Source organism: Artemia franciscana, chromosome 1, assembly GCF_032884065.1.
Source record: "Artemia franciscana chromosome 1, ASM3288406v1, whole genome shotgun sequence".
Taxonomy (NCBI): domain Eukaryota; kingdom Metazoa; phylum Arthropoda; class Branchiopoda; order Anostraca; family Artemiidae; genus Artemia; species Artemia franciscana.
Genome location: NC_088863.1, coordinates 54,926,575 through 54,952,900, shown reverse-complemented (window position 1 = coordinate 54,952,900; position 26,326 = coordinate 54,926,575). Strand labels below are relative to the sequence as shown.

General features: G+C 34.5%; 1 protein-coding gene across 7 annotated transcripts in view; it reads left to right on the top strand.

Annotated features, from left to right (window-relative positions):
• LOC136031439 (A disintegrin and metalloproteinase with thrombospondin motifs 9-like) overlaps window positions 1-26,326 on the top strand; it is a 364,806-nt gene that overhangs the window by 283,389 nt on the left and 55,091 nt on the right. For 5 of the 7 annotated variants that reach the window (XR_010618512.1, XM_065711064.1, XM_065711037.1 and 2 more), the window contains 5 exons: window positions 5,914-6,177; window positions 8,299-8,496; window positions 11,377-11,583; window positions 19,970-20,128; window positions 22,247-22,429. Coding sequence is in view for 6 of the 7 variants with exons in the window: in XM_065711064.1 (XP_065567136.1) it covers window positions 5,914-6,177; window positions 8,299-8,496; window positions 11,377-11,583; window positions 19,970-20,128; window positions 22,247-22,429 (1,011 nt within the window). In the remaining variant the exon portion in view is untranslated. The remainder of the gene's footprint in view (window positions 1-5,913; window positions 6,178-8,298; window positions 8,497-11,376; window positions 11,584-19,969; window positions 20,129-22,246; window positions 22,430-26,326) is intronic. The other 2 variants (XM_065711055.1, XM_065711074.1) reach the window with 2 other exon arrangements.

The following is a 26,326-nucleotide window of genomic DNA, read 5'->3' as shown; positions in this document are numbered from 1 at the left end:
TACTTTCAATGTACTTGTTTTTCAAATACTTTACCTTTGACAAGAAAATTTTGTGTGTGTGTGCTTTGGCAATGTACAAGAAAACATCACCTTTAAATTTAGAACAAACTCAGATATAGCTTTTGTGTGTCTGTGCTTTGGCAATGTACAAGAAAACATCACCCTTTAGATTTAGAGTAAACTCAGATATAGCTCCATGCCCGATTTTTGAATATGAAATAAGGTATTTGTTTTTGACGAAAAAAAATTATAGCATGATTAACACTTGGTTTAATTTTTGTTTAAAAGTTATATAACAAAGAAAATTGAAATCATTTCACAGTTCACTGGTCGACAGTGAGCTAAAATCCCTTGTTTTGTGCTAAATGTTGCTTACTGTAGTCCATTTGGGCTTATATTTCTGACATTAGTGTATAAGTTTTGACATCTCGTCAACTGAACCAGATTTCTACCATTTCATCATCTTCAGGACCATATTATTGGTAAAATTACCGAAGCTAAAAATCTTTGCCCATCTAAATGTTGTCTGCAATACATAAGTCTAGGGAATTCTAGCTGGATCCAATGCAGAGGTATTTTGTCAAATTCGTTCCAGCAAATTCATGTATTCAGAAAAATCTGACTTCAGATTTGTCACTCCATTCAAAAGTTATAGGCCCTACTAAATTAAAGGAAAACTCAACATTCTTAAGACTTGAAACCCTCTCCCCCTCACCCTATTTGAGATAGGGTTTGTGATACAAGAATTTGATATGAGCTCTGATCTTAGGCATCTTTGGTCTAGTTTTCATTTGGATCTGTTACTCCATTTGCAAGTTATACTAAATTGAACAGAAAACTTAAATTTTTCAGGAATGAAAGCCCACTCCCCCTTGTTAAATTTGAGCTGGGGTCTTTATCTCAAAACTTGATGTGTGTCATGGTCTTAGACCTCTTTGATTCAATTTTGATTCAGATCCATCACTCCAGTCGCAAGTTACTCTGAATAAAACGAAAAACTGTTTTAGCAGGTATAGCTCTCTCCCCCCAGTTTTATTTGAGCTAGGGTCTTCATCTTTCAACTTGATGTGTCTCATGATCCTTGGCACCAAATCTGGCCATCAAAATTCTCATCCAAATCCAACCAGCGTTTCTCCCCCTATACGTGATTACACAGACGGACGGACAGAAAGACAGACGGACGGACGGATTTTGCAAAGTCTTAGGTAGCAATGTTGGCTAATTGGATCCAAAAAAGAGGAAAACAATGGCATATCATCATCCAGGTATCATCACCTATTTGGATAGTGGAAAATATCCATCAAGATAGGTTTTTGAGATCTGTCTGTTTGTGCAATCGAGTATAGAAGGAGAACCGCCAGTCAGATTTTTATTGAAATTGAACTATTTGGATTAAAATTGAGCTTAATTAGGGCGATGGGGCTTTAAGTGTTAAAAAAACTAGAGTTTTTCATTTAATTCACTGTAACTTGCATATGGAGATGAATTTCGATGAAAATTGAATAAAGATGCCTAAGAGTATGGTATGTTTTGAGTTCTGGGATGGAGACCCAAGCTTAATTAAAAGTTGAGTTTTTCATTTAATTCAGTGTAGCTTGCGAGAGATTGATGGATCTCAGTGAAGCTTTTGGTTTAGTTTAGTATAACTTGCGAATGGAGCAACGGATCCAAATGAAAGCTAGACCAAAGATGACTAGGATCAGGGCTCACATCGAGCTCTGATATCACAAGCCCTATCTAAAATAGGGTGAGGGAGAGGGGGTTTCAAGTTTTACGAAAGTCGAGTTTTCCTTCAGTTTAGTAGGGCCTATAACTACTTCCACCCATGGCTTGCCCAAAGCCTGGAAATAACCCTTTTCCAAAATAAGTCATACTGAAGCCAACCTTCAACCAAATATTCCATTCCCAGAGAAAAATTCCTTTGTATGGCACTTGGTATTTACCAAGTGATATACAGTGATCGCAAATTCTGTAGGTCTGTCGGTCTGTCAGTCCCGGTCTTGCTAGTTTAGGTACTTCCAGATAAGCTAGGACGATGAAATTTGGCAGGCGTATCAGGGACCGGACCATATTAAATTTGAAATAGTGGTTTCCCCGATTTGACCATCTGGGGGGGGGAGTGGGTTAATTTGGAAAAATTAGATCGGGTCTTAATTAAATTTAATATTTAGAAGGATATCATGTCTCAGAGCTCTTACTTTAAACTCCGACCGGATCAGGTGACAATGCAGGGGGAAACCTAAAATCTTGGAAAATACCTAGAGTGCAGGGATCGGGATGAAACTTAGTGGGAAAAATAAGCACAAGTCCTAGATACGTGATTGACATAAACAGAACGAATTCACTCTCTTTTGGGGAGTTGGGGGGAGGGTTAATTCTGAAAAATTAGAAAAAATGAGGTATTTTTAACTTACGAAGTAGTGATCGGATCTTGAATTTCATCGGATGAAAATTCTTGTTAGAAATACATCGTAACTCAGATCTCATGTTTTACATCCCGACCGGATCCAGTGTCATTGGGGGGATTTTGGGGTGGGGGGAGAATCTCGGAAAACGCTTAGAGTGGAGTGATCAGGATTAAACTTGGTGGGAAGAATAAGTACAAGTCCTAGATACTTGATTGACATAACCGAAATGGATTTGCTCTCTTTGGGGGAGTTGGAGGGGGTGTTAATTCGGAAAAATTACAAAAATTGAGGTATTTTTAACTTAAGAGCGGATGACCGTTCGTGAGGTATTTTGAATTTGATATTAAGAAGGAACTCGTGTCTCAGACCTCTTATTTTAAACCCCGACCAGTTCTGGTGACATTGGGGGAGAGTTGGAGGGGGAAACCGGAAATCTTGGACAACACTTAGAGTGGAGAGATTGGGAAGAAACTTGGTGGGTAGAATAAGCAAATGTCGTAGATACATGATTGACGAAACCGGACTGGATCCACTCCCTTTGGGGTAGTTAGGGGGGTCCAGTGTTTTGGCAAGTTCAGTTCTTCTGGACGTGCTAGGACAATGAAAATGAGTAGGCGTGTCCGGGACCTGCACAAATTGACTTAATAAAATTGATTTCCATGATTCAACCACTTGGGGGGGCTGAAGGGAGAGGAAAAATTAGAAAAATGAGGCGTTTTTAACTTGTGAGTGGGTGATCGGATCTTAATGAATTTTGATTTTTAAAAGGACCTTGTGTCTCAGAGCTCTTATTTTAAATGCCGACCAGCATTAAGCCTCTGATTTTTCTTTTAAATTAATCTATTGATTCTTATAATTTTGCTAGAGCTCATGCCATATGAGCTCTTGGCTCTTCCGACCTGGTCACAAGTGCCATATGAGCTCTTAGCTCTTGTTTTATTCCTTTTTTCTCAGAAGATTTTCGACTTAGTCTCATGGTTTTTGCCACTTCATGGTGTGAAAACTGCTGCTAGAAATAGATAGATTGCAACTTCTGCCGTATTGTCCTCTAGTATATGTAAATTTGTGCTTGCATCGTGCCTGCGTCCCCTTAAAAGTTCTGTTTCTTACGGTGATATTGGTTTTTCTTCTGTTGCATTTGCAGACGACGTTCTTCTTGTTGCCCGGACTCGCCGTGGATTGCTTTCGAATTTTACTTTATTAACCAATGAACTATCTAAGATTGGACTGTCAGTTAATGCGTCTAAATGCGAGTATATTTGTTCTAATAGCCCTTATGCGGTCGCTCCATTCGTTGCTGGGACTGCAATTCTGCCATGTTATTCTTTAGTTAGTTGGCTTGGTCTGTGTTTCAGTCCAACACTTTCCACTACCTTTTCATCCCTAGTGAATCAAGCCGTGAAAAACCTACGCGTCGCTTACGGAAGAATATCCCACAACAAAATCCGTTACAACCGCAACGGTTTGTGCATGATTTATAACGCTTATTGCGCCCCTGTGCTTTTGTTTTTATCAGGCATGGCTCATCTGTTTCGTAAGAAAAATCTCCATACTCTTCGTGCGGCTTATTTCAGATATTGCAAATTCCTCCTCCGGCTTCCTAGATGGCACCAAAACAGATAAATAATTGCTCGATTTGGTTTAATAGATATGCCTTCTTGGACTTGGTCTTCCAGTGATGATTTATGTAAAAAGACTATCTAGTTTATTCACGTTTACGACCCTCTGCAGCCTTTTTTACCATATTGATACTGGTTAATTAGTCCATGTTGTCTTTTGTTAGTTTGAATTTTTTCTTGCTGTTTATCGTTTTTGTTTATTTATAATACTCCGTACTTTATGTTTTTTTTATACTTTTACGGATAATAAAGTTCATTCATTCATTCACTCTGCAGTTTGACCAGCCGTATGGAATGCGTCTGAATCAGCGGGCTTGCTGCAGGCCCATGATTTTATAATATATGTTTGTAGGGAGTTTTACCAACCATCTGAATTGATTACACAGCATGCGGCTTGCTTGAGTGAAAACCAGCCAAACGATATAGATGCCACACATTTTCATAGCGTGTCTGAAATTTAACTTGAAAACTTGAGGCAGTTTCCTTGTAAAGGTGCCAAGGGCGAGACATGTCATCTATTGATTTTTTATTTTTGATTATTGAGTTTTTATTTCTCTTATTAAAAAAGTCTGCAACTGACTCACTTGGCTCCTTACTTTGCGCCCCCACCAATTTCCGTCTAGATCTGGATAAAAGTTTGTTGTGTCACTTGCTTCCCTCATTGGTAGTTAATATCAACAAAATTTTACAGCTTGATTAAGATTCCAAAAAAAACTAAATTCTTCAAAGAAGATACTATTGCAAAACTGAACATAGAAATAAAATTTGCATATTTGATGGATTGAAGAGAAGGATTCTTTCTTAGGAAACGTAGCTTGTTTTCATTAATATCAAAATGAAATCACAGCCTGATTAAGACACATTAGAAAAAAAGTTCTTCAAAGAAGATATTGTTGCAAAACTGAATAGAGGAATCACATTCGAATATTTGATGGATAGAGGAAAGGTAGCTTTCTTGCCGCAGCATTGTTATGACAAAGGAAAAAAAACTTCTTTGAAATGGTCCCAGTCCAAGTTGACCATTAAATGTCCAAGGTATAATTGAACATTCATAAGAACATTATTAATTAAGTAAAACGACAGCACACAGTCAATATAGATTAATTAATGACGATTCAATTAAAATGCTCCATAACAAAGCAGCTAATTAGCTGTTTAGTCAGGCCGGTTTACCGACATAAGAATTCCTTATTAGGTTTTACCACTTTATGCAGATCACTGCGTAAAAATTTTACCAACCCATTCTCTATCAAATCTGATTAACGTATTTCCGATTTAGTATGTTTCCTGAGACAGAACAGAAACAACAGCCTTTATTTTTTCTTGGCTTTCAGTTAAGTATTCATTAAAGCATCCCAGTTCCTTTCAATACATAGCTTGCTGAATAATTTACCTGCTTAAATTTTTTTGCTATGTAATAAAATAATCATTAGATTAGAAAACATACTAGTTTTGAAAAAAATTAATAACCAAAAGAAAAATAACTAGACAGTAAAAAACTACTAAAAATAATGAAAAATCACTAGTATTGGCAACGCTGCACATACTCACTTAGATTTTGGATAACATTGCGCGATTGTCATCTGATTAATCAAGGACATGGACTTAAAAGATACCAAAAATACTTTTTGTAAAATATGTTACAAAAAATAACATACCATCATTGATTTGACTGAATTGTAATGACAGTTCTGTAATTTGTTGATTAGACTTATTACTTCACTACAGAGTTGCCACGTGATGAAAAAATTGTTAGATCTTAGTGCTGATTGTTAGATTTTTGTGCTGATTTAGTGATTTTCTGTTTGAGCAATATAAAAATCACTAGAAATAGTGATAAATTACTAGGGTTTGGAACCCTGCTTCAATAGTATCATTTCTTTTAGGTTACTGAAAGCCCGTTTATCAAACAGCAACCACCGCCATCTTCCTATAAACCAAGAGATGATGACTATGTTACAGCAACAACTCAGTTTCCAGATATTCTTCGTTCGAATCTGTATGACAAGAATGACCGAAGAAACAACGAGATCCCTGGGCTGGATTTTCCACCAAATGAGAGAGATAGACATATATGGGACAATAAAATTCCTCCAAGAAAGATTGCCATGAAAGGAAAACCTAAATGGGTTCTTGGTAAATGGGGCCAGGTCTGTATTTCACATAGTTACTTTACTATCTTTTTTCATTGCATTGTTGATTTAGCCTAATTATATTTCATATATATCTTATAACGGTTAAATAACAATAACAATTTTATTTATGGAACTTAATATGTTATTTTATTATGTTAATGAAGCATTTCTAATGTGTCCGCTTGACGTTCTGATTGCGTCAGCATAGTGTGCTTTGAAGTAGTTTCATACAGTTTCAATAATTCCCTAATTTTTCACCTTAATATTCTTAGTCTAAATAGAAGCAATAGTAGTAGTAGCAGTGAAATTAATTGTAGTAGCCTAAGCTTTAGTCGTAGTAGCAGTAATGGAAGTAGCAATAATAGTGATAGTAGCAGTAGTTTGAGTAGAAGCAGTAGCAATAGGATGCAAATATTTTCATCTGGTTAGTTCAGCATCCCTTACAACAACCCCAGTTAGTTTCAACTTCACTCACCAAATCATTCCTAAGATATTGCTCTAACGTCCTTTTGACAACCTGCATACAGAGGGCTTGTTCTGATTCAGCTCATCTTCCCCCTTCAAAATTTCTTAAAAATTTCACCTTTATACCCCTAGGCATAGTTCTAATAGCAGTCACAGTAGTATTATTGATTTTACATGTAATACAATTAAGTAGCTGTAGTACTACTAGCAACAGTAGTGTTAACCTATTGCCTTATGGTCAGAAGAACATCCCTCTCATCAAGTTCTGGAAGTTTTAACTTAATACAATTAGCCATTGCTATGGCATTGCTGATATGTTCTTTTGATAACCTTTATATTCATATACTTCTTGAAATTTTCATCTCAGTGCTCTTAGCCCTACAAATAGGTGCAATAGTAGTAGTAGCAGTAGTAGTAAATGTAGCAGTAACAGTAGATTTGGCAATATTGTGCACATATTGCCTTTTGGTGAGATGATCTTCTCCTTTAAGTATTCTAAGAAAGTTCCAAATATCTGAATCGTTTCTTGAGATATGCTATTTTGACAGTGTGCATGCACATAGCGTCTTTGGATTTAGTTCAAATTTCCCCTTATCACCGCAAATGGAGTAGTGTAGTTGTAGTGATGGTAGTTGTGGTAGTACTGATAGCATACAAATATTGCCTTTTTAATCGTCTCCCTTATTATGTCTTGAATTTTCTAAATTAATATGTTCAATTATTCTTGTGCTGCACCCTTTTGACAATTCGTATACAAATAATGTGTTTTCATTTAGTTCAACGCTCCCCTCAACGTTCTTTGGAAGTCTCGCCTAAATATCCTTCCTCATCATTGAAAGTAAAGTTCCAACATGGATACTTTCTTAGAAACATATACAAGGTGTAAACAATGAATGAATGGCCTAGCTCACAGCCCTTGTCCTGAGGACTGTGGGGAGATTGACATCCCCAAAGACAAAATTACGGGGCCTTTCAACAAGACTGAACAAAATGTCTCTCTGAAAACATCGATCGGACATATTTTGGGGAATGATAGACTTGGGGAAAGGGAGTGAATGCCCTCCATTAACTTTTGACTCTTGAAAAGGGTACTAAAGCTTCCAACTTGCATTCAAATGGGCTCCATTCCATCCAATGTTTATGCGACTACTCTTTCCACAAAAACTTTATATGCCTCGGGCATAACCTACAGCCCCTGCCTTTGGGCTCTGGGGGATTGTCTCCGCCGTAAAGGCATTGTTATATGATTTTTGAACTATCAGTAACACATTGGCTATCTCACAATTTCAGTTGAGGGTATTTTGGGAAAAGAGGATGTCAGGGAGATAGGCTAGTTGCTCTCCATCATTTTGACTCTTAAAACGGAACTAGAACTATACATAACAAATCAAATAAGCCTTTTCTAAAGTTCACATGACCACCTCTTTCATAAAAACCTTATATGCCCCTGGGGCATAACTTATAACCAGTGAGCCAATATATAAAACTGAAAATAACATTAATACGCAAAGAATCTGCCAAAGAGTTCGTAGAGTATAACTCGGGTATTGTTACGCTAGAAGTTGCCAATATATTAAGTTGGTTTGTTTATACTATCGTGCATTCTTGTATTGCACAACTCATCTACAAAGTTGGATTCGCTTGTAACTCTTTTTCTACTTATTTTTTCAGTGTTCTACGTCATGTGGGGCTGGTGAGCGAAAAAGAGAGATCCGTTGTTACGATATAGGAACCAAGTTAAACATATCCAAGGAATACTGTACCGGTCCAGAACCAGACTCTAGAAAGAGCTGTATAAGTGTTGCGAAGAAGAATTGTGCCAGATGGAAGTATTCTCAATGGTCGCCCTGTGATGTCACTTGTGGCAAGGTAATATTACTCTTGGTCCACACTCTCTTGAATTCACCTTTAGTATTAAAAAGATGTAAAAAATAAAGTGTAAATTTTATTTGCACTTTCATACAGGGGAAAAGCCAAGAATGACTTTCTGCCTCTTTGACTTTCTAAAATCATCTGGTTTCGAACAAGTTTTTTCTTTCTTTTTTACTTGAAACATAACCTTCGCAGTAACTACAGACAGATTTTTCTTCATTCTAAAATATCGAAGCTGTGTTATAATCCTGGGGTAATCATACCGGTTCTGGTACCTATGACACATGCAAAATTATACAAGATGGCGGAAAAACTCAAATAGCTAAATCAAAAGGCATGAGAAAAATGCGTAACGTAATAATGAACGAAAATGAAGCACAACGTAATATTTTGCTAAAAGATCTGTGACAACCAGCATCACAACGAATCACAAAAGAAATCGCAAACGAATTAATGCAAAATGAAATTTGCGGTTAGAAGGCAAATCAAAATTACAATGGAAAGAAGGAACACTTCGTTTTAACGCCGCTAAAAAATAATTAAATAAAATAAATGCTGAGATTATCGGTCTCCTCCCAAGAGAAGAAATTTCCTTGAAAAGTTATGATTCTGTAAAGGATAAACGGAAAAAAGGAATTGAAATCACACCAGAAATTCTTAATTCAATTCTTAATTCAACTCTACTTTTTAAAATAGTGAAAAACTTTAGCGTAAAGAGCGGGGCGTTGATGAGGAAGCAGCCCCTTTCATATACGAAGTAATTTTTGTTCGTTTTAAGTTTTAATGCTGCTCCTTACTTTCCGTTAAAAAAAAACTTTTTTTTATTTAATTTCTGAACGTTTTTGAATCAGTGCATGTTTTGATTTTGGCTCTCCGTAGATGGATAATTAAAACGAAATTTGTATAATTATTTTGTTTTGGCTAAATGCCTTTCTCATAGTTTTGATTGAATGATCTTGAGAAAAAAAGCAGGGGAGGAGGCCTAGTTGCCCTCCGATTTTTTGGTTACTTAAAAAGGCAACTAGAACTTTTAATTTTTTACGAATGTTTTTATTAGTAAAAGATGTACGTAACTTACAAATTAGCTTACGTAACGAACTTTTGTATTCTCATGTTTTTATTACGTATATGGGGGGGGGGTTCATCCCCTCGTCAGTACCTCGCTTTTTACACTAAAGCTTAAATTTTGTCCCAATTTCTTAAGAATAACCCCCTGAATGTGAGCCCATCATATGCGTAATAATTTCTGTTCGTTTTAAGTTTTAATGCTTCTCCTTACTCTCAGTTGAAAAAATTTTTTCATATTTTTTTTCATTGTTTTTTTTTTAAATAATGCTAGAAAATCCTACGCTCCCTTCATGAAAATTTTCTTCCCCCACGACGAATTCCTCCAAGGAAAGTTTTCCCAACATATCTCCCTCTTCTCAACCCCCCCTTTCGAAAAATCCCCCTGAAAACGTCTGTACACTTCCAAATAACCATTACTTTTTGTAAGCACTGGTCAAAGTTTTTAATTTGTAGCCCCTCCCACGGGGACTGTGGGGGAATAAGTCGCCCCCAAAGACATAGTTATAAGGTTTTTCGACTACGGTGAATAAAACGGCAATCTCAGAATTTTGATCCGTTGTCTTTAGGGAAATAATTTTTTGGTCACTTAGAAAGGGCACTAGAACTTTTCATTTCCCTTAGATTGAGCCCTCTTGCAAGATTCTAGGACTGGGTCGATACGATCACCCCTGGGAAAAAAAAACAAACAAATAAACACGCATCTGTGATCTGTATTCTGGCAAAAAATGCGAAATTCCACATTTTTATAGATAGGAGCTTGAAACCTCTACAATAAGGTTCTCTGATACGCTGAATCTGATGGTGTGATTTCCGTTAAGATTGTATGCTCTTTAGGGGGTGTCTCCCCCTATTTCCGAAAATGAGGCAAATTTTCTCAGGCTCGTAACTTTTGATGGGTATAACTAATGTTGATGAAACTTATATATCTAAAATCAGCATTAAAATGCAACTCTTTTGATGTAACTATTGGTATCAAAATTTAATTTTTTAGAGTTTCGGTTACTATTGAGCCGGGTCGCTCCTTACTACAGTTCGTTACCACGAACTGTTTGATATGAAAATGACATGTCTCGGATGATTTCTTTTTTCCTCAAAAAATAAGCTCTAAACAAATCTCCTCAAGCTCATGACCTGTCTAGATCATTTATTTCAGGCCTGAAAATCCCAGGGTGCCAGTTGAAAGAAAAAATATATAGAGCTGTTTTCAAGAAAAAGTTTATCCAACTTCATTGTCTAACAATAGCCAGTAGACTAACATATGCAACTTGCAATTAAAAGTCAATACGTCGCTAAAGCATTGGGGTTCTCTGTAATGTGTTTTTACTATTGTTTCTTTAGCAGCTTCAAACGAGTATATGAATTAGTTTTTTTCAATTTGAAGCGAAGAGGTGGTAATTACACCATGCATGTTGACAATAGAAGTGCCGTCTATTCACAGAAGTTTGAGGGGGGAGGGGGCAAATTGCATCTTGAAAGATCTAGGGGAGGGAATTTTTCATTTTTTGTTTTTCAGATATTTTTCAAAATCTAAGAGGGAGGGGGCATTTGAATCCTGCATCCTCCAATATGAAGTTTAGGTTTCGCCTCTCCCTCCTACCAAAGCCTCACTCTTTTAATTCATACCCCATCGACGATTTTCACTATATTGATCCGCTCCTCCTTTTTATGCAGCATATGCTATATGCTCCTTTCTATGCAGTTAAACACCCCAATGAAACTAATTCACTATTTTTATTTACTCATTTTAAGAAAAAATTAGGATATAAAATTACAATGCATTATTAGATATCTGAGTCTATATATTTCCAGGGTGTAGTAAGGCGAGAGGTATCATGCGTCATCGAGAACACAGATATAAAAGTCGCTGACAGAAATTGTGATGGCACAATAATGCAGAGCCTTAAGGACTATTGTCCTACAACACCACCCTGTCCGACACTCATACAACATAGTGCAGATATCGGACAAAGGAATCGAAAAGCAAAAGCAAATTGGAGAACTGGACCTTGGGGAGAGGTATTTTTGTCCTTAGAATAGGGGAAAAAATTTAATACATATCTTTTAAAATGAGTAGTTGAATTTAGAATTTATAAAAATAAAAGATAAATCTTAAGAGTAATATTTTACCGTCATCATGTTATCTACGAAATTACACTTTACTGTAAAAAATTGTTTAATTGGTGTTAAACTGACTAAAGCCAAGCAGTTTGGAAGGAATAAACACGCTACAAAGTAAATTTTGTTCGATACTACGACCCGAAATGCCTCCTCAAGTTTCTATATCATTATAAAATTTGAAAGTTGCATACTGCATTTCACTGCTCTTAGACTTTCTTTCTCTTAGATTAAGCTCTTGCCTCAATGATACAAAAACAATTTTAATCTAATCTTAAGAATATGATCTTAATTTTGACGGAAAATCCTCATACTACTCTTGAATATTTACTTGGTCAATCAATGTCATCACATCAGTATGTTATTTGAAGACTGCATCCACGTAATTGATTTTGTATTTTCAATATTTAATTTCAAGAAAAATAATCTAAACAAGCAAGCTTCAGAGGTAGTACCAAAGTTAGCCATATTCCCATGAAATTTGAGGCCACCCTCATAGAATGTTACTCAGTTATAATCTGTGTCAATTTTTAAATTTGTTGCAAAACGTCAGTATCAGTGTTTCATTATTACAGGAAACGAATGCCTATAACGCTGTGTTAAGATTTTTATTTACATTTTTCAGGTACTTTATTTTAACAAAACTAAAATTTTGGGAAGCTGTAAACATTCTTTGAAAATAATTAAAAAATCATTTTACACAGTATCCTTAGTTTTTTCGAAATTATTTTGTCAAACAATTAGTCTAAATTATTCCCGTAATAATTTTTAAATTTATTGAATGTATCTAATTCCATTTGCCAATGAACAACGCTTCTCTACTGCACAGGTCCCTGTGGCTAGGAGTGAATCCTGAGCTGTTTATTTCCAGGCAATAATCAATCTCCCGTGCCGATAATACCAAGAACCAGCATATACGTCTTCCTAACGTTGGTAAAACGAGACATACCAGACATAATGAAACATGCCAGGTATAGCTCAATTGAAATAGAAAAAAAAAATATGAAAAATTGCAGTTCAGGTGACTCAGAACTATGAATATGGCGATGAATATTATATTTTATATTTTTTCCATGGTATGTGCCCAAAACTGGCACCTCAATGTCCTTTATGATGGCACTTTATCGTCAATTTCTTGTTGCTCTTCTATGGCAAGCCTGTAAAAGAAATTGTATAAACACGAAGCAAGTATATTGACAAGGCCATTTTATATTTTTTTTTTTCTCTTTTAAGTATATTTCATTTTTTTTATCAGATTGCAGGTATGGAAAGATCGTACCTGTTTACCATAAGGGACAAAAATCAATATTTCTCTTTGACATTACAACTTGGAATTAACAAATGTATGGTTACATAGTTAAAATTTTGTTTTTGATTTAATTGTTGGTTGTTTTAATTTGTTGATTTAATTATGTTGATTTAATGTAATTTTCATATAATTTCTATTTCAATTGAGCTATACCGGGTATGTCTCGTTTTGCCAAGGTTAAGAAGACGTATATCCTGGTTCTTGGTATTATTGGCACGGGAGATTGATTATTACCTGGAAATAAACGACTCAGGATTCACTCACAGCTCCCGAAGGGTCGACACAGGGACCTGTATAGTAGAGAAGCGTACTTTCGTCTACTTTCCACTATCGGTTCGTAGACGCTCCTCGTCTCTCTAATTGTTAGATTACCTCACAGTTATCTGTGAAAATTGATTAGCCTATTATCACCAATGGATGTAACACCCCAATAAGATGGTTCTGATTAGATTCGAGTCCTTAGAAGTTATTAAATTAATTTTATTTTTCATTACGTAAAGCAAACCGGACTGAAGCCTTTATCATTTTATTTTTTCATCTGTTTTTTTCTTTACATGTTTTGTTTCAAATTTAAAAAAATTACTATGCTTTTTGGATGCGTTTCGATCTTACCAAGAAACAAAAAAATCTTTCAGTGTAGTACAATTGCTGGTTACCACATAGCAATCAGTGAACTATAAATGCGGCTTACTATGACCAGGATTTGAACCACTGTCCTTTCTAAGAAATGCTTAAGCCTAACCCTTGTGCTTGTACAGTTTGCTTTTTTGCTTTTGAGTCAATGTCGTCTTGTTGCTTGGTTTTGCTTGTATGTCTGTCAATATCTCTGAAGCACCAGGAGGATTCCTTGACATAAAGCCAATGTAAGTACGACTTTGACTCGTATGTAAATAGTTATAGATGTTCTGTAGTTTTGTGTAATCCTAGTAACACACAGGGGTACCAATTGAGGAGGGCAGGGGGCAATTACCCTCCTAGATTTTTTTAGTGTTTTCTTTCAATAAGGTTGGAAGAAATAAACTATCTCACCCCCTTGATTTTGGAAAATGACTTTTATTGTAACCTCATTTAAAAAAAAATGAAAATTAACCATATCCCTCTGTATTCTCTTGAATTGGAACCCCTGGTAACAATAAGTGATGATGGTGATCTGAGACTTGGAGAGATAATCGTTTTACCCATTTTTCCGTCTTTGAGACTAAAAGACGTTCTCATGATGGTCTAAGGTAGGATCATTGCCTCGGTATCTTCATTTTCGATTAATTAGATTTCTAACAAGAGGCTATCAGTAAATATTCCGAGGGGGAGATTAGTCACTACCAGTATTTTTGTTTTCCCCTGATTTATTTTGGAGTTTTTCTCATTTTTCTTTTGTTGCGTTTCGTAAACCTTTATTTAGAGGGTGGGGTGCTGGTAGGTGCTGCTAGGGGGTACTGGTAGGTGCTGTTAGGGGGTGCTATTAGGGGGTGATGTGTATAAAAGGAAATAAACTGACGTTTGGAAATGCTTATGTAAACACATTTAAGCTTAGTTAAGCTAGCATGAGAAAAAGCACAAATCAGTAGCTTGGCTCTTTTTTGCCTAGCATCCAAGCTGATATACCCTTTGTGGAATTTTATTCATGAAGAACTTTTTTGCTGCAAAAATGCAGAGCTACATGCATTCTAACATTTGAAATAATTTTTTTAAATGTTTTTTTTATCTCAAATTAGGGCCAGAAACTTCATTGGGCTTTGAAAGGGGATACGTAGAAATATCCATTGAGGGACTTTACCCTAATTTAGACCCACTTTATCCTGATGTATCTTTAAGTAAAAATTAACTGATTCGTTGGAAAAAATTTCTTGTCATAAAAGGGAGTTTATAAAATATTGACTATTCTAAAGAATTGGTCTTGACTAATCCTTTTTGAAAAGCATTTGATCAGTCTCAACAAGCTAAAATTTTTAGATCTACGATTGTTAGGTTCAGCTTCATCAATAAAGAATGGTAATTTTACTTGCGAACAGGATCCTGATTTTGTCCGATTCACTTACAGGAGAATGGTAAAGTTGAGATTGGCAGAATTGAGAAAAAGAGTTTATGCTCTAGGCAAACGGACAAAACCTGTTTTTTTACATTATATTTATGCTATTTGCTTGGCGTACAGCCAAGTACTTTTACTAATACCTTTTAAAAAAAAAACATATTTCCTTCAAAATAGGAACAGGCACTTTATCAGTATGAAAAAGGTTAAAATGGAGACAAGCCACTTCTACTTCCCAAATGAGTATGACTCCCTTTCCCCTCAAAATTCAGTCTTAGAGACGCTGCTAAAAGATTCTATTAAGACAGTTTTAAACCGAAAATAATCGCATGTAACCTTACCATTCTAAATTAAATTACTAATTTAATTGTAAATAACTGTTGGAAACTACAAACACAAGTAGTGTCCAAATAGTACACTTTAATTTAGTAGTTTTAGACAAATGGAACTTATCTAAGCCAAAAGTCTGTATTTGCTTGCCTCTTGCAAAAAACAGTTCGTTTTTCCAAAAGGATCTGTTTTATTAATCTTCCTATAGTTATTCTTTCATAAATGAATGAAACCCCAATAAAACAGACCTAAAACAAGCAAAAATTAAAATAATCGTATCAAACATAAATATAAGGGATTTTGATATAAATGAATAGATATATTCTAAAACGACTAGAAATTCAAATGAATACTCGAGTCAAACTTAAAACGAACAGTAGAAGTTAGGCTATTAAATTGAAAACTCCCTTCAAAACTTGAAAACCCTAACTCTTTGGACAAAAACCAAGAATAGATCTTCAGTGATTAAGGACTACTGAACGACGCTACACAGAAAAGGGAGGCAACTATTTACATTAGGGTGATGAGTTCTCCTGACCCTTTCCTAAATTACATCCCTGTAATAGATAACTGAGAATTTATGCTATTATGGATAACTGTTAAGGTCAAAGATCTTCAATAGATTACAGAGCCTACTATTCGTAGAGACACACAGTAAAACGCTTACTTCCAAAGTTAATCTCATTAGATACGGGGAAAAGATACAAAAGCCGCCATATTTCGTTAAAGCTACGTTTTGAAGAGGTTACAGTACGTTCCATATAGTTACTGATGCCTGATAAAAATTGTTTTTTTTTTGTCTATTTAATTTTGAATGTTTTTAAATTAATGCTGGTTTTAATTTTGGCTCACTGTACATGAATAACTAAAACGAAATTTGCATATTTATTTAAGTTTTTTGGCTAAATGGCTTTCTCAAAGTTTTGATCGGACGATTTTGATAATAAAATGGGAGGGGGACGGGGCCTAGCTGCCCTCCAATTTTTTCGGTAGTTTAAAAGGTCCACTAGAACTTAAAATTTCATTTTAAGAACGTTTTTTATTAGTAATAAATACAATGAACTAATAAATTAGCTTACGCAATAAGTTTCTATATTTGTATATTTTTAACATGTATATGAGGGGGTTCACCTCCTCTTCAATACCTCGCTCTTTGCACTAAAGTTCGAATTTTGTTCCAATTCTTTAAAAATGACCCCTGAATCATAAAGGCCGTTTAATAAGAATAAATAGCTCTTTAAATTACTAAAAATACTTTAGCGTAAAAAGCGAGGTATTGAGGATGGGACGAACCCCCTCATATGTATAATCATTTCTCTTCGTTTTAATTTTTAATGCTACTCCTTACTTTCAGTTAAAATAAAACTAATTTTTGTTTAATTTCTTATTGTTTTTAAATAATGCTTTAGAATCTAGCGCCTCCTTCACGGAAATTCTCTTCCCCCCTGATAAATTCTACCATAAAAGATCCTTGCATGTAACCCCCTCCCAACCACCTGAAAAAATACCCGCTGAAAATGTTTGTATACATTCCAATAACCAATACTATATTTATGCACATACCTTGCAGCCAGTCATCTAGGGACTGTGGGGGGTCAAGTTTTTCTCAAAGATATAGTTATTAGATTTTTTGACTTTTCTGAACAAAATGGCTATCTTGAAATTTTGATCCGATGACTTTGGGAAAATGAGCGTGGTAGGGTCTCTAGTTTCCCTCCAATCTTTTTGTCACTTAAAAAGGGCACTAGAAGTTTTAATTTCCGTTATAGTAACCCCTCTCACGACATTCTAGGACCACTGGATCAATACGATCACCCCTGAAAAAAACCAGTTCGATACAACGAACTGTATGAAAATCACTTTCATAATTCAAATGTAAAAAGTTATACACTGGATAGAAACGTAGTCGATAGGTCTTAAAACTTATCAAACAGTTCGTGGTGACGAACTGTAGCAAGGAGTGACCCGGTTCAACAGTAACAACACTCTAAAAATGGAATTTTGATACCAATATATACATCAAAAGAATCGGATTTTTTATGCTGATTTTAACTATATCTTTCATCGAATTTAGTCTTACCCATCAAAAGTTACGAACCTGAGAAAATTTACTTTTTTTGAAAAAAAGAGAAAACGTCCTCTGAAAGCCATAAATTCTTAATGAAAATAACACCATTAGAATCAGCGTATCAGAGAACCCTACTGTTGAGGTTTCAAGCTCTTATCTGCAAAAATGTGGACTTTTGTATTTCTTGCCAGAAGAAAGATCACGGATGTGTGTTTATTTTCATTTTCAGTGGTCCTAGAATTTCAAGAGAGGGCTCATTTGGACTGAAATTAAAAGTTTTAGTGCCCTTTTTCAGTGACCAAACAAATTGGAGGGTAGATAGGCCCCCTTCCACGTTTTTTCCCCAAAGTCACCGAACTAAAATGTGAAAATAGCCATTTTGTTCAGCATATGCCTATGTCTTTGAGGACAATTTGATCCCCCACAGTTCTCGGGGGAAGGGCTAAAAGTTATGAACTTTGCCCATTGTTTACATATATTATTGGTTGCTGGGAAGTATACAGACGTTTTCACAGAGGATATTTTTGTATTTTTGTGGAGGGGATGGGGGAGGGTATTACGTGAGAGGATCTCTATTTGGAGGTATTTTGTCATGGGGGAAGAGAATTTCCATGAAGTTAATTTCCATGCTGGTTAAGAAAAAACATTTTTTTCTTAACTGAAAGTAAGGAGCAACATTGAAACTTAAAGCCAACAGAAGTTATTACGTATATAAGGAAGTTCGTCCCCTCCTCTATACCTTGCTCTTTACGCTAAGAGATTTTTAGTAATTTCAAAAGAGCTATGTATTCTAAATAAACGGCCTTTTTGATTAATGGGTCATTCTTAAATAGTTGGAACAAAATTTGAACTTTAGTGTAAAGAGCAAGTTTTTGATGAGGGCGAGAACCCCCTCATATACGTAATAAAAATATACGAATATCAAAGTTCGTTACGTAAGTTAATTTATAAGTTATGTATATCTATTACTGATAAAAACGTTGTAAATAAAGTTAAAAATTCTAGTGGCTTTTTTAATTAACCAAAAATTGGAAGGCAACTAGAACCCTCCCCCACTCTTTTTTTCTCGAAATCGTCTTATCAAAACTTTGAAAAAGCCATTTAGTAAAAAAAAAACTAATATGCAAATTCAGTTTTAATTATTCATGGACGGTGAGCCAAAAAAAAAAAAAAGTGTATTAACTTAAAAATGTTCAGATATTAAAAACAAAAATTTTCAACTAAAAGTAAGGAGCAACATTAAAACTTAAAACGAACAGAAATTATCACGTATGTGAGTGTGTTCGTCCTCTGCTCAATACCTCACGCTTTACACTAAAGTATTTTTAGTAATTTAAAAATAGCTATTTTTTCTAATTAAACGGCCTTTGTGATTCAGGGGTCATTTTTAAATAATTGGAACAAAATTTGAACTTTAGTATAAAGAGCAAGTTTCTGATGAGGGCGAGAACCTCATATACGTAATAAAAATATACGAATATAGAAGTTCGTTACGTAAGTTAATTTGTAAGTTACGTATATTTATTACTAATAAAAACCTTTGTAAATTAAATTAAAAGTTCTAGTGACCTTTTTAATTAACCAAAACAATTAGAGGGAAACTAGGCCCCCTCCCCCATACCCTTTTTTAAATCGTCCGATTAAAACTTTGAGAAAGCCGTTTAGCCAAAAAAAAAACATATGCAAATTTGTTTTAATTATTCATGTACGGTGAAACAAAATCAAAAACTGCCTTAAGTCAAAAAAGTTCAGATAATTAAAAAAAAATTAATTTTTTTTTAAACTGAAGCTAAGGAGAAATATTAAAACTTAAAACGAAGAGGAATTATTTCATACATGAAAGGAGCTGTCCCCTTCTAAACGCCCCGCTCTTTAAGATGAAGTTTGACTCTTTTTCACAACTCTACTTTTTAAACAGTTAAAAAATTTTAGCATAGTCAATTGCTGCAATTCATTCTATTTACTAAGCTAATGGATAAATTATTTTATTTAAACTATTCATAGTTAAGGATTTATTGATCAGATGTGGTCTCTGAGGGTAGTGTTTAATGCTTAGCATTAATAAAGCAGTTTAATGCTTATAAGTATGTAGAAGCATTGATATGTATAAATAAATATTAGTATTGTAGCAGAGGCATATATCAAAACTGTAGAATCTATAGTTTCTATCTCCTTGAAACGCTTCTCCTTGTGCTCGCCCTTTCAAATCCCAAGGAAGGTTAATAAGGAGGCTCCAGAGGGCTAACCCCGCTTCGTCCGAAAATGCACATGGAATACTATTTTTTTTTATTCCTTATAAAAATGAAAACATCTCCAAATCAAGAGCTTTTATCATAATCTCCTCTCCTCCCTAGTAACAAAGCTAACAGTCACATGACAATGTTCTACAATTGGAACTTGGTTTCCAAGATAAAAAAGAACTAGCAAAAATCTTACTAATATGATGAAAAACTAGTAAACTTGTAAACTAGTAAAAATAGTACTAGTAAAATTTAAACTAGTTACAATTTTACTATTATTAATTAATAAACTATTAATTATTGATGTTTTACAGTGCTCTAGAACATGTGGTGGTGGAGCCAAGAGGAGAAAAGTTGTGTGCCAGGACATTGACGGTTTTGAGTCTATAGAATGCTCATCGGTAAGGCCTAGGGATACAGTGCCATGTAATTCAGATCCTTGTCCTGAGTGGAGAGTCTCACCTTGGAAAGAAGTAAGTGGCATTGACATGTGTAATCAAGCACACAAACTAATATAAACACTATACTGGGGTGAACTCGTTAAGGTGAAACGTCTATAGGGGATTTTCATAGACAACAACTGAAAATTATAAATCATTAAAAATACTCGAATACGACTTGAATGTAGAGATTATTTTACAGTACATATATGAAGGGGAAATCTCTGTTTCTGCTTGAAAACCTAACTGTAAATGTTTCAACCATTCTTTTGAAAAAAAAATACTTTTGGATTTTTTGTTAATTTTTCAGTGAAAGTCACTTTTGACCAGGCCTTTCCTCGGTTTCTTTTACGTTTTATTTTCTAAAAATAAATAACTTCCGTGTTCTACAACAGTCGGCAGATCCAAGGGGGCTGGGGTCATGTCCTCCCCCCACCAAAGATTTTTTCTGGCACCCACTTTTCCTGTTTTTTGTTTTTTTTTTCATTCTTTTTTAAGAATAAATTTATCAATTTGGTCAATTATTGGCACCTTTGTCACATTGAGCCCCCTAAGATTTTGCTCATTGGTGCCCTTTTCACATTTGGCCCCCTCCCAATATTTTGCTCTAGATCCGCCCCTGACGACAGAAAGGTAAATTTTAGATTAGATTTTTGTAACAGACTACTATAGTTGAAATCAATTTGTGTAGGGGTGGTTTCTTTTTTCCCAATTTTTCTTTCAGGAAATTCATAGATTCAGACTAGAAAATTGAGGGATTATGGAAGGAGTGAAACATGGGCAGGTTTCCTATATTTTTGCCGCTACTAGTAGGTCCTACAGTAAACTTTATTTTAGCATTTTATAATTTTATTTGCTGAGTCTTTTACAAATTCAAATTGATCCCACTTTTCCAAGAAGAATTCTCGATTGGCCTTACATGGTTATTTTTCATTGATGTTGGTTGCTTTTGTTGTTCGGTTCCTTCAAAACTCTGATTATTTCAGTGTACTGTTGGTTTTTGTATAGCTAGTAGGGTAAAACTTTTGTTTATATCATAAATATGTAAACGATATATTAAATATTATAAATATAATATAAATATAATATAAATATAATATGAAATTTTAAAACATAAATGATCATTTTTATGTTTACGTTATTCATGTTTCATCATCGGTGGAGACATAGTTGTCTTAAACTAGAATAATTTATTTTGGAATACTTTTAGTAAAATTTACATTATTCTTAGACAGATAAAATTCTTTAAATTTTAAGCTATAATACATATCATTTTGAAATGCTGAATCATATTAGTAATGCCGATACTGGAATGACCAACTGTATCTAAGAATTACATAAAATATTATCAAAGGATATTTGATACAACACGAAGAGAAGTTCACAGAACGAAAAATTTACACAGAATGACTTGAATTAGGAAATTAAAAGGTCCTAATTATCTTTAGTTTAAAATTTAATTTAATGTGTCCCAACAAACAATTTACTTTTTTTAGCTTACAGAGCACCTAGCGTTTTACTTATCCGGTTTTTTTTTACTTATTTGAAAATTTAGTTTTTCTATAGAACAAATAGATTGTTCCTTGAATATGTCTTTATTATCTTTAGTTTATGATTTAAGTCACCGTCTTCGAATTAATTGTCTGCATTTTTTTTTCTTTTTTATATTAGAAAGTACTTATGGTTTTATTTAACATTTTTTTTACCGGCCTATTTGAAATTCCTGTTTTTCTTTAGAACGAATAGATTGTTTATTGATAAGGATTTTGAATTCTGACAAATACAAACCTTCATCACAATATGATTGTCAAACGTAATTTATATTACGATCTTAAACAGCCTAAAAAAATCAAATAAATAATAGAACACCTTAAATAGTTTTAAAACGGTTTGAAAGAATGGTTTAGGGGAAGAAGTAAGTGTCGGGGGGTTTCAAATGAAATATGCTCTTATTTTTACATACCAGCAAAATGCCTCCAGCTCTATGTGTTTCTTTTCCTAATGTATACTTTCCTTCTATTCTTCTTCTTTATAAAAATTTTAGCTTTCTAATTTTTACCATAAAATATCTTTGCTTGATTGATTTATTTCTGTCTCTTACTAACATAGTTTGGATGTAGATTTGACCTAAAATGCCTCGTTTTTGCTTAGTGCAACAAGCCGTGTGGTGGTGGTTTTGAACAACGCATCATTGAATGCCAAGATCATTTGGAAAAGACTGTAGCCGACATAAGGTGTGAGGCGCGAACGCGACCTGAAGAGCGGCGCGTTTGCAACTTGCACGCTTGCAACTCTTCTCAAACATTCTCCTGGAGGACTGGAGTTTGGAACCAAGTAGGAAGAACTGAAGTCTTCTTTAAATTTAGTGGTTCTGCTTTTAATTCTTCTAGTTTTGTCAGTAGAGGAATTATAGTAGTTCCAGGTGTTTGCTGTGAATTTTTAAAATGTATAGCTTGTTCATTTTTATTATTTGTATTTACATGCCCTTTCTTTAAAATTGGACTGTAAGTTCAGTCTAGTTTAACATAAAACATCGTACAAATTTCATTTTAAAAAAAAGTAGGTTTGAAACTCTTAATCAAGTTGGGTGTAAATCGCGAAGAGTGATTCATACAGCAAGAATGAATAATCATGCATTTAAAAGTGTTCTTGGGTTTCTAATGCTCTCATTAAATGCTGTAATATATCAATAGTTCAAGTATTGAAGATGTTTGATTAATATTTTGTTTTGCTTTGAAGGATAAAATGACGAAATTGGGTAATAAGGGTAAAATGCGGGTAATAAGGGTAAAATGCGTATTTCGTTTCATATTTAGTTTACGTTTCTATTTAAAACATATGATAATGACATATATATGATATACGATAATGAAAATGATGTCATTATCATTATTTTGAAGCTGCATTGCTGAAGCCTTTAAATCCTGCCATACGCCTATTGAGATAATAAACTATTAGTCATGTTTATCAACAAAGTTGATTATTTGACTACTGGTATATTCTTTTGACTTCTGCTGTCTCTAAATTAGCTTGTCGACACATAAATTTCCAGGATGACAAATGATGGTTATTGCTTTCTAACTAATGATCTTGAATTTTTCTTTATTATTATCTTTCATAGGCCTTTCATAGACCAAGTTCTTTCATAGGCCTAATATATTTAATAGGCCAAATTGAAAGAATATATGTAAATCAACAAAATGAAGCATTTATTTTTTCCAGGGGCCTCATTCCTTGGTTCTTATGATTCTATTAGATATTTAAGTCTGAATGATCCAGGTATTTTTGACTTCTGAAAAGCTTATGATTAAACTGTGGGTTGGTCTTTCTTCTTGTAATCTTAAATAAATTTTATGGTTAATTCAAGGACTGTTGAATTTTTATTGGAAACAACGGTTCAGCTGTTATTTAGCATTGTGATTTAGCATTAATATGGGTTAAAGATTTAAATTTTCTTTTTTTTCGGAGAATACAAAATTAAAACTATTTTAATCTTGAACTCCATGGAAAATTGTTTGTTCTTGGTTTTCTTCCTGAGGAAACTTCCTGATCGTGTATTGTGTTTGAGAGTAAAATCACAATATTCAAGCTAGAAATATGTCAACACGTATGCAAATTTTTGCATCCATTGCATTCCCTTTTATCCATTTTCCAAATAAGGTCATTCAACTTTCAAAATTTTAAATCAGGGAAGAATACGGAGATATAACTACAGAGCTTTGAGCAGAAACAGAACGCTACATTTTACACACATTATACATAGTACACGCTACTACTACTACTATAACTAATAACTCACTGCAGCAACAAACCTCTTGATCCTAAACAGCTGCGCACACACTCAAGAAAAATTCAAATTTCCCACCCACCTTCCCACACAATATGGGAGTGGCCTGCTTTTTGTTAGACCCTAGATGGATGGTAGAAAAAGACAATCTTAGGCAATTTTTCATTCTTCATCCGCAAAACGTATCCTAGCCATCTGAGCCTTTCTCTCATTTTAGCCATAGAAAGTGGGGTCGAAACTACAGCTTTATTTATCCTTGTTGTTTGATATACGGTCGGTCAAATGGGTACCCAAAACTTTCAGTAGGCAGTTCATCTGGAGAACATTTAGCAAACCCTCCTCCCTCTTCCTAAACGCCCAAATTCAACTGTCATCATTGTAGCTTCCAATATTCCAGTCTTGGTTTGCAGACTAATCTTCCTTTTCTTCTAAACTTTTTAGCTGTAAAAAAATAGCCTGGTCTTAGCTGCTCTACTCCTTACATCTTTACTGCATCCACCATCTTTAAAGTGATGCTATCCCCTTGATTGATCTTTCTTTACCCAACATCACCTCGTCACCTTCATTTTTTCCTAGTCTGATTGACTTAGTCTTCTAACTGTCAATTTTCAGATCTATTCTTACACCCAAAACATCTATCTGACACACTCAAATCATCAGGACTATCATCAGCATCAGTCTAAGAGAGTTTTACAGTCCCATTTGATTCAATTAGCATTTGGCGTGTTCCTTTGGACAAGTTCCATCAATGTGATCCATTTACATTAAAATAGAACGCAACTATGTTTAATTCCTTATCGAATATGAAACTAGTTACTCGCCTCATTTCTTATCTTTGCCGCAGTAATATTCTGCTCGCACATAACACTAATCACTTTAATGTATTTATGTGGTATACCATACAAGAATACGACCTTCACTAAAACTCTTTGGCTGATTCACACACTTGTTCATAGTCTATGCGCTGGGTTGACTCTGGCTGAGCTTACAAAGTCACGTCACTGACCCCCTTCCCAGACCAAATAATTGGGTACACTGGGATTCGAACCCTTGCCCTCTCGGGTAAAGGATCCTAAATCCCGCGCACCAATCTGCTCGGATACGACCACCAACAGTCCAAGCTGATATCTCTATAATTGCCATAATTACTCGTATCCCCTTTCTTAAAAAGGAGTATAATCAAAATTTTCCTAAAATTACTAGGTATCTCCCGTTTTCTAAAATTATATTCACAATGGTGAGTATTTTCTCTCTTACTTTACTACATTAATATTTCACAAACCCATTTAACACACTATCAAAACCTGAGGCCTTGTTATTTTTCAATTCTTTCAGTATTGTCTTCAGCTCTTCTTCGTGAAAGCACTCTTCCTTTACTTCTAAATTGTCACATACTTTCTATTCTTTTCCCTGTCACTTCTTGTAACTTTATGATGGTCTAACATATTTTCAAGATACTCTGTGAATCTTTCTTTAACCCTTTTCTCATCACTAATTGAGACCCTGTTTCCGTTTTTAAATGGGACGAGTCAAGTTGACTGCTCCCTCTGAATTTATTGGCATGCCAACACATCAAAAGGGCCTCAAGCAAAACCTGCGAAAATATACACGAGTCAAAAGCTCTTGCAACATCGAGTGCACAAGGAAATCACTAACCATTGCCTTGACTTTCCCACTTCTTAAATCATATTTTGATGCTTTATCCATTCTTCTTAGATTTGTCTAATGTCATATCATCTGTCACTCAAATACTTCTTGTGGAAGTCCCTCCTCTTCTCTAGTAAAGTTTAAGCATTTTCACTTATATTCTTAGCTGCGTTTCTAATTTTCTTCCTTGAGACACTATCTGTTAGTTCACAAATAATTTTTCTAAAATTATTCCATCTATCTTCTACACTACCAAATTTTAGACTCTTTGTTAAATATTCAACAATTCATGAAAATATTTTCTCAAATTCTGATTCTGGACTCTTCCAATGTTATAACTTCTAGGAATATGAATGTAGCTATCCTTCCTAAAGTTCAATATTAGACGACTGTAGATGCTACTAGATGGTTATCTTTACTTGTAACATCCATAACAACCAATTTACCCTAGTATCATGTACCAATCTTCCCACTCTTCGATTTACAATAAAATAATAATAAAATTGGCTCTATTAGAATTATGTGATCTTAGACATAAACCAATTGCGTAAACCTATTCCATTCTTATCGAGTTATAAAAAAAATTATAATCTAGCAAGATAGGAATCTTGAATGTAGGGCATCGAAAAGGATGCTAACATTGATGCAAAAAAGGAACATATATTCATAAGACAGGTTCATTTTTACGTATTAAATATTTCTTTTGTGGCTCGAGTGTTAAAGGAAAATGTTGCTTTTCAAAATATACGCTGTTTCTAGTAAGGATGGGAGAGTCTAGTCTCTTGTGATTAGCCTTT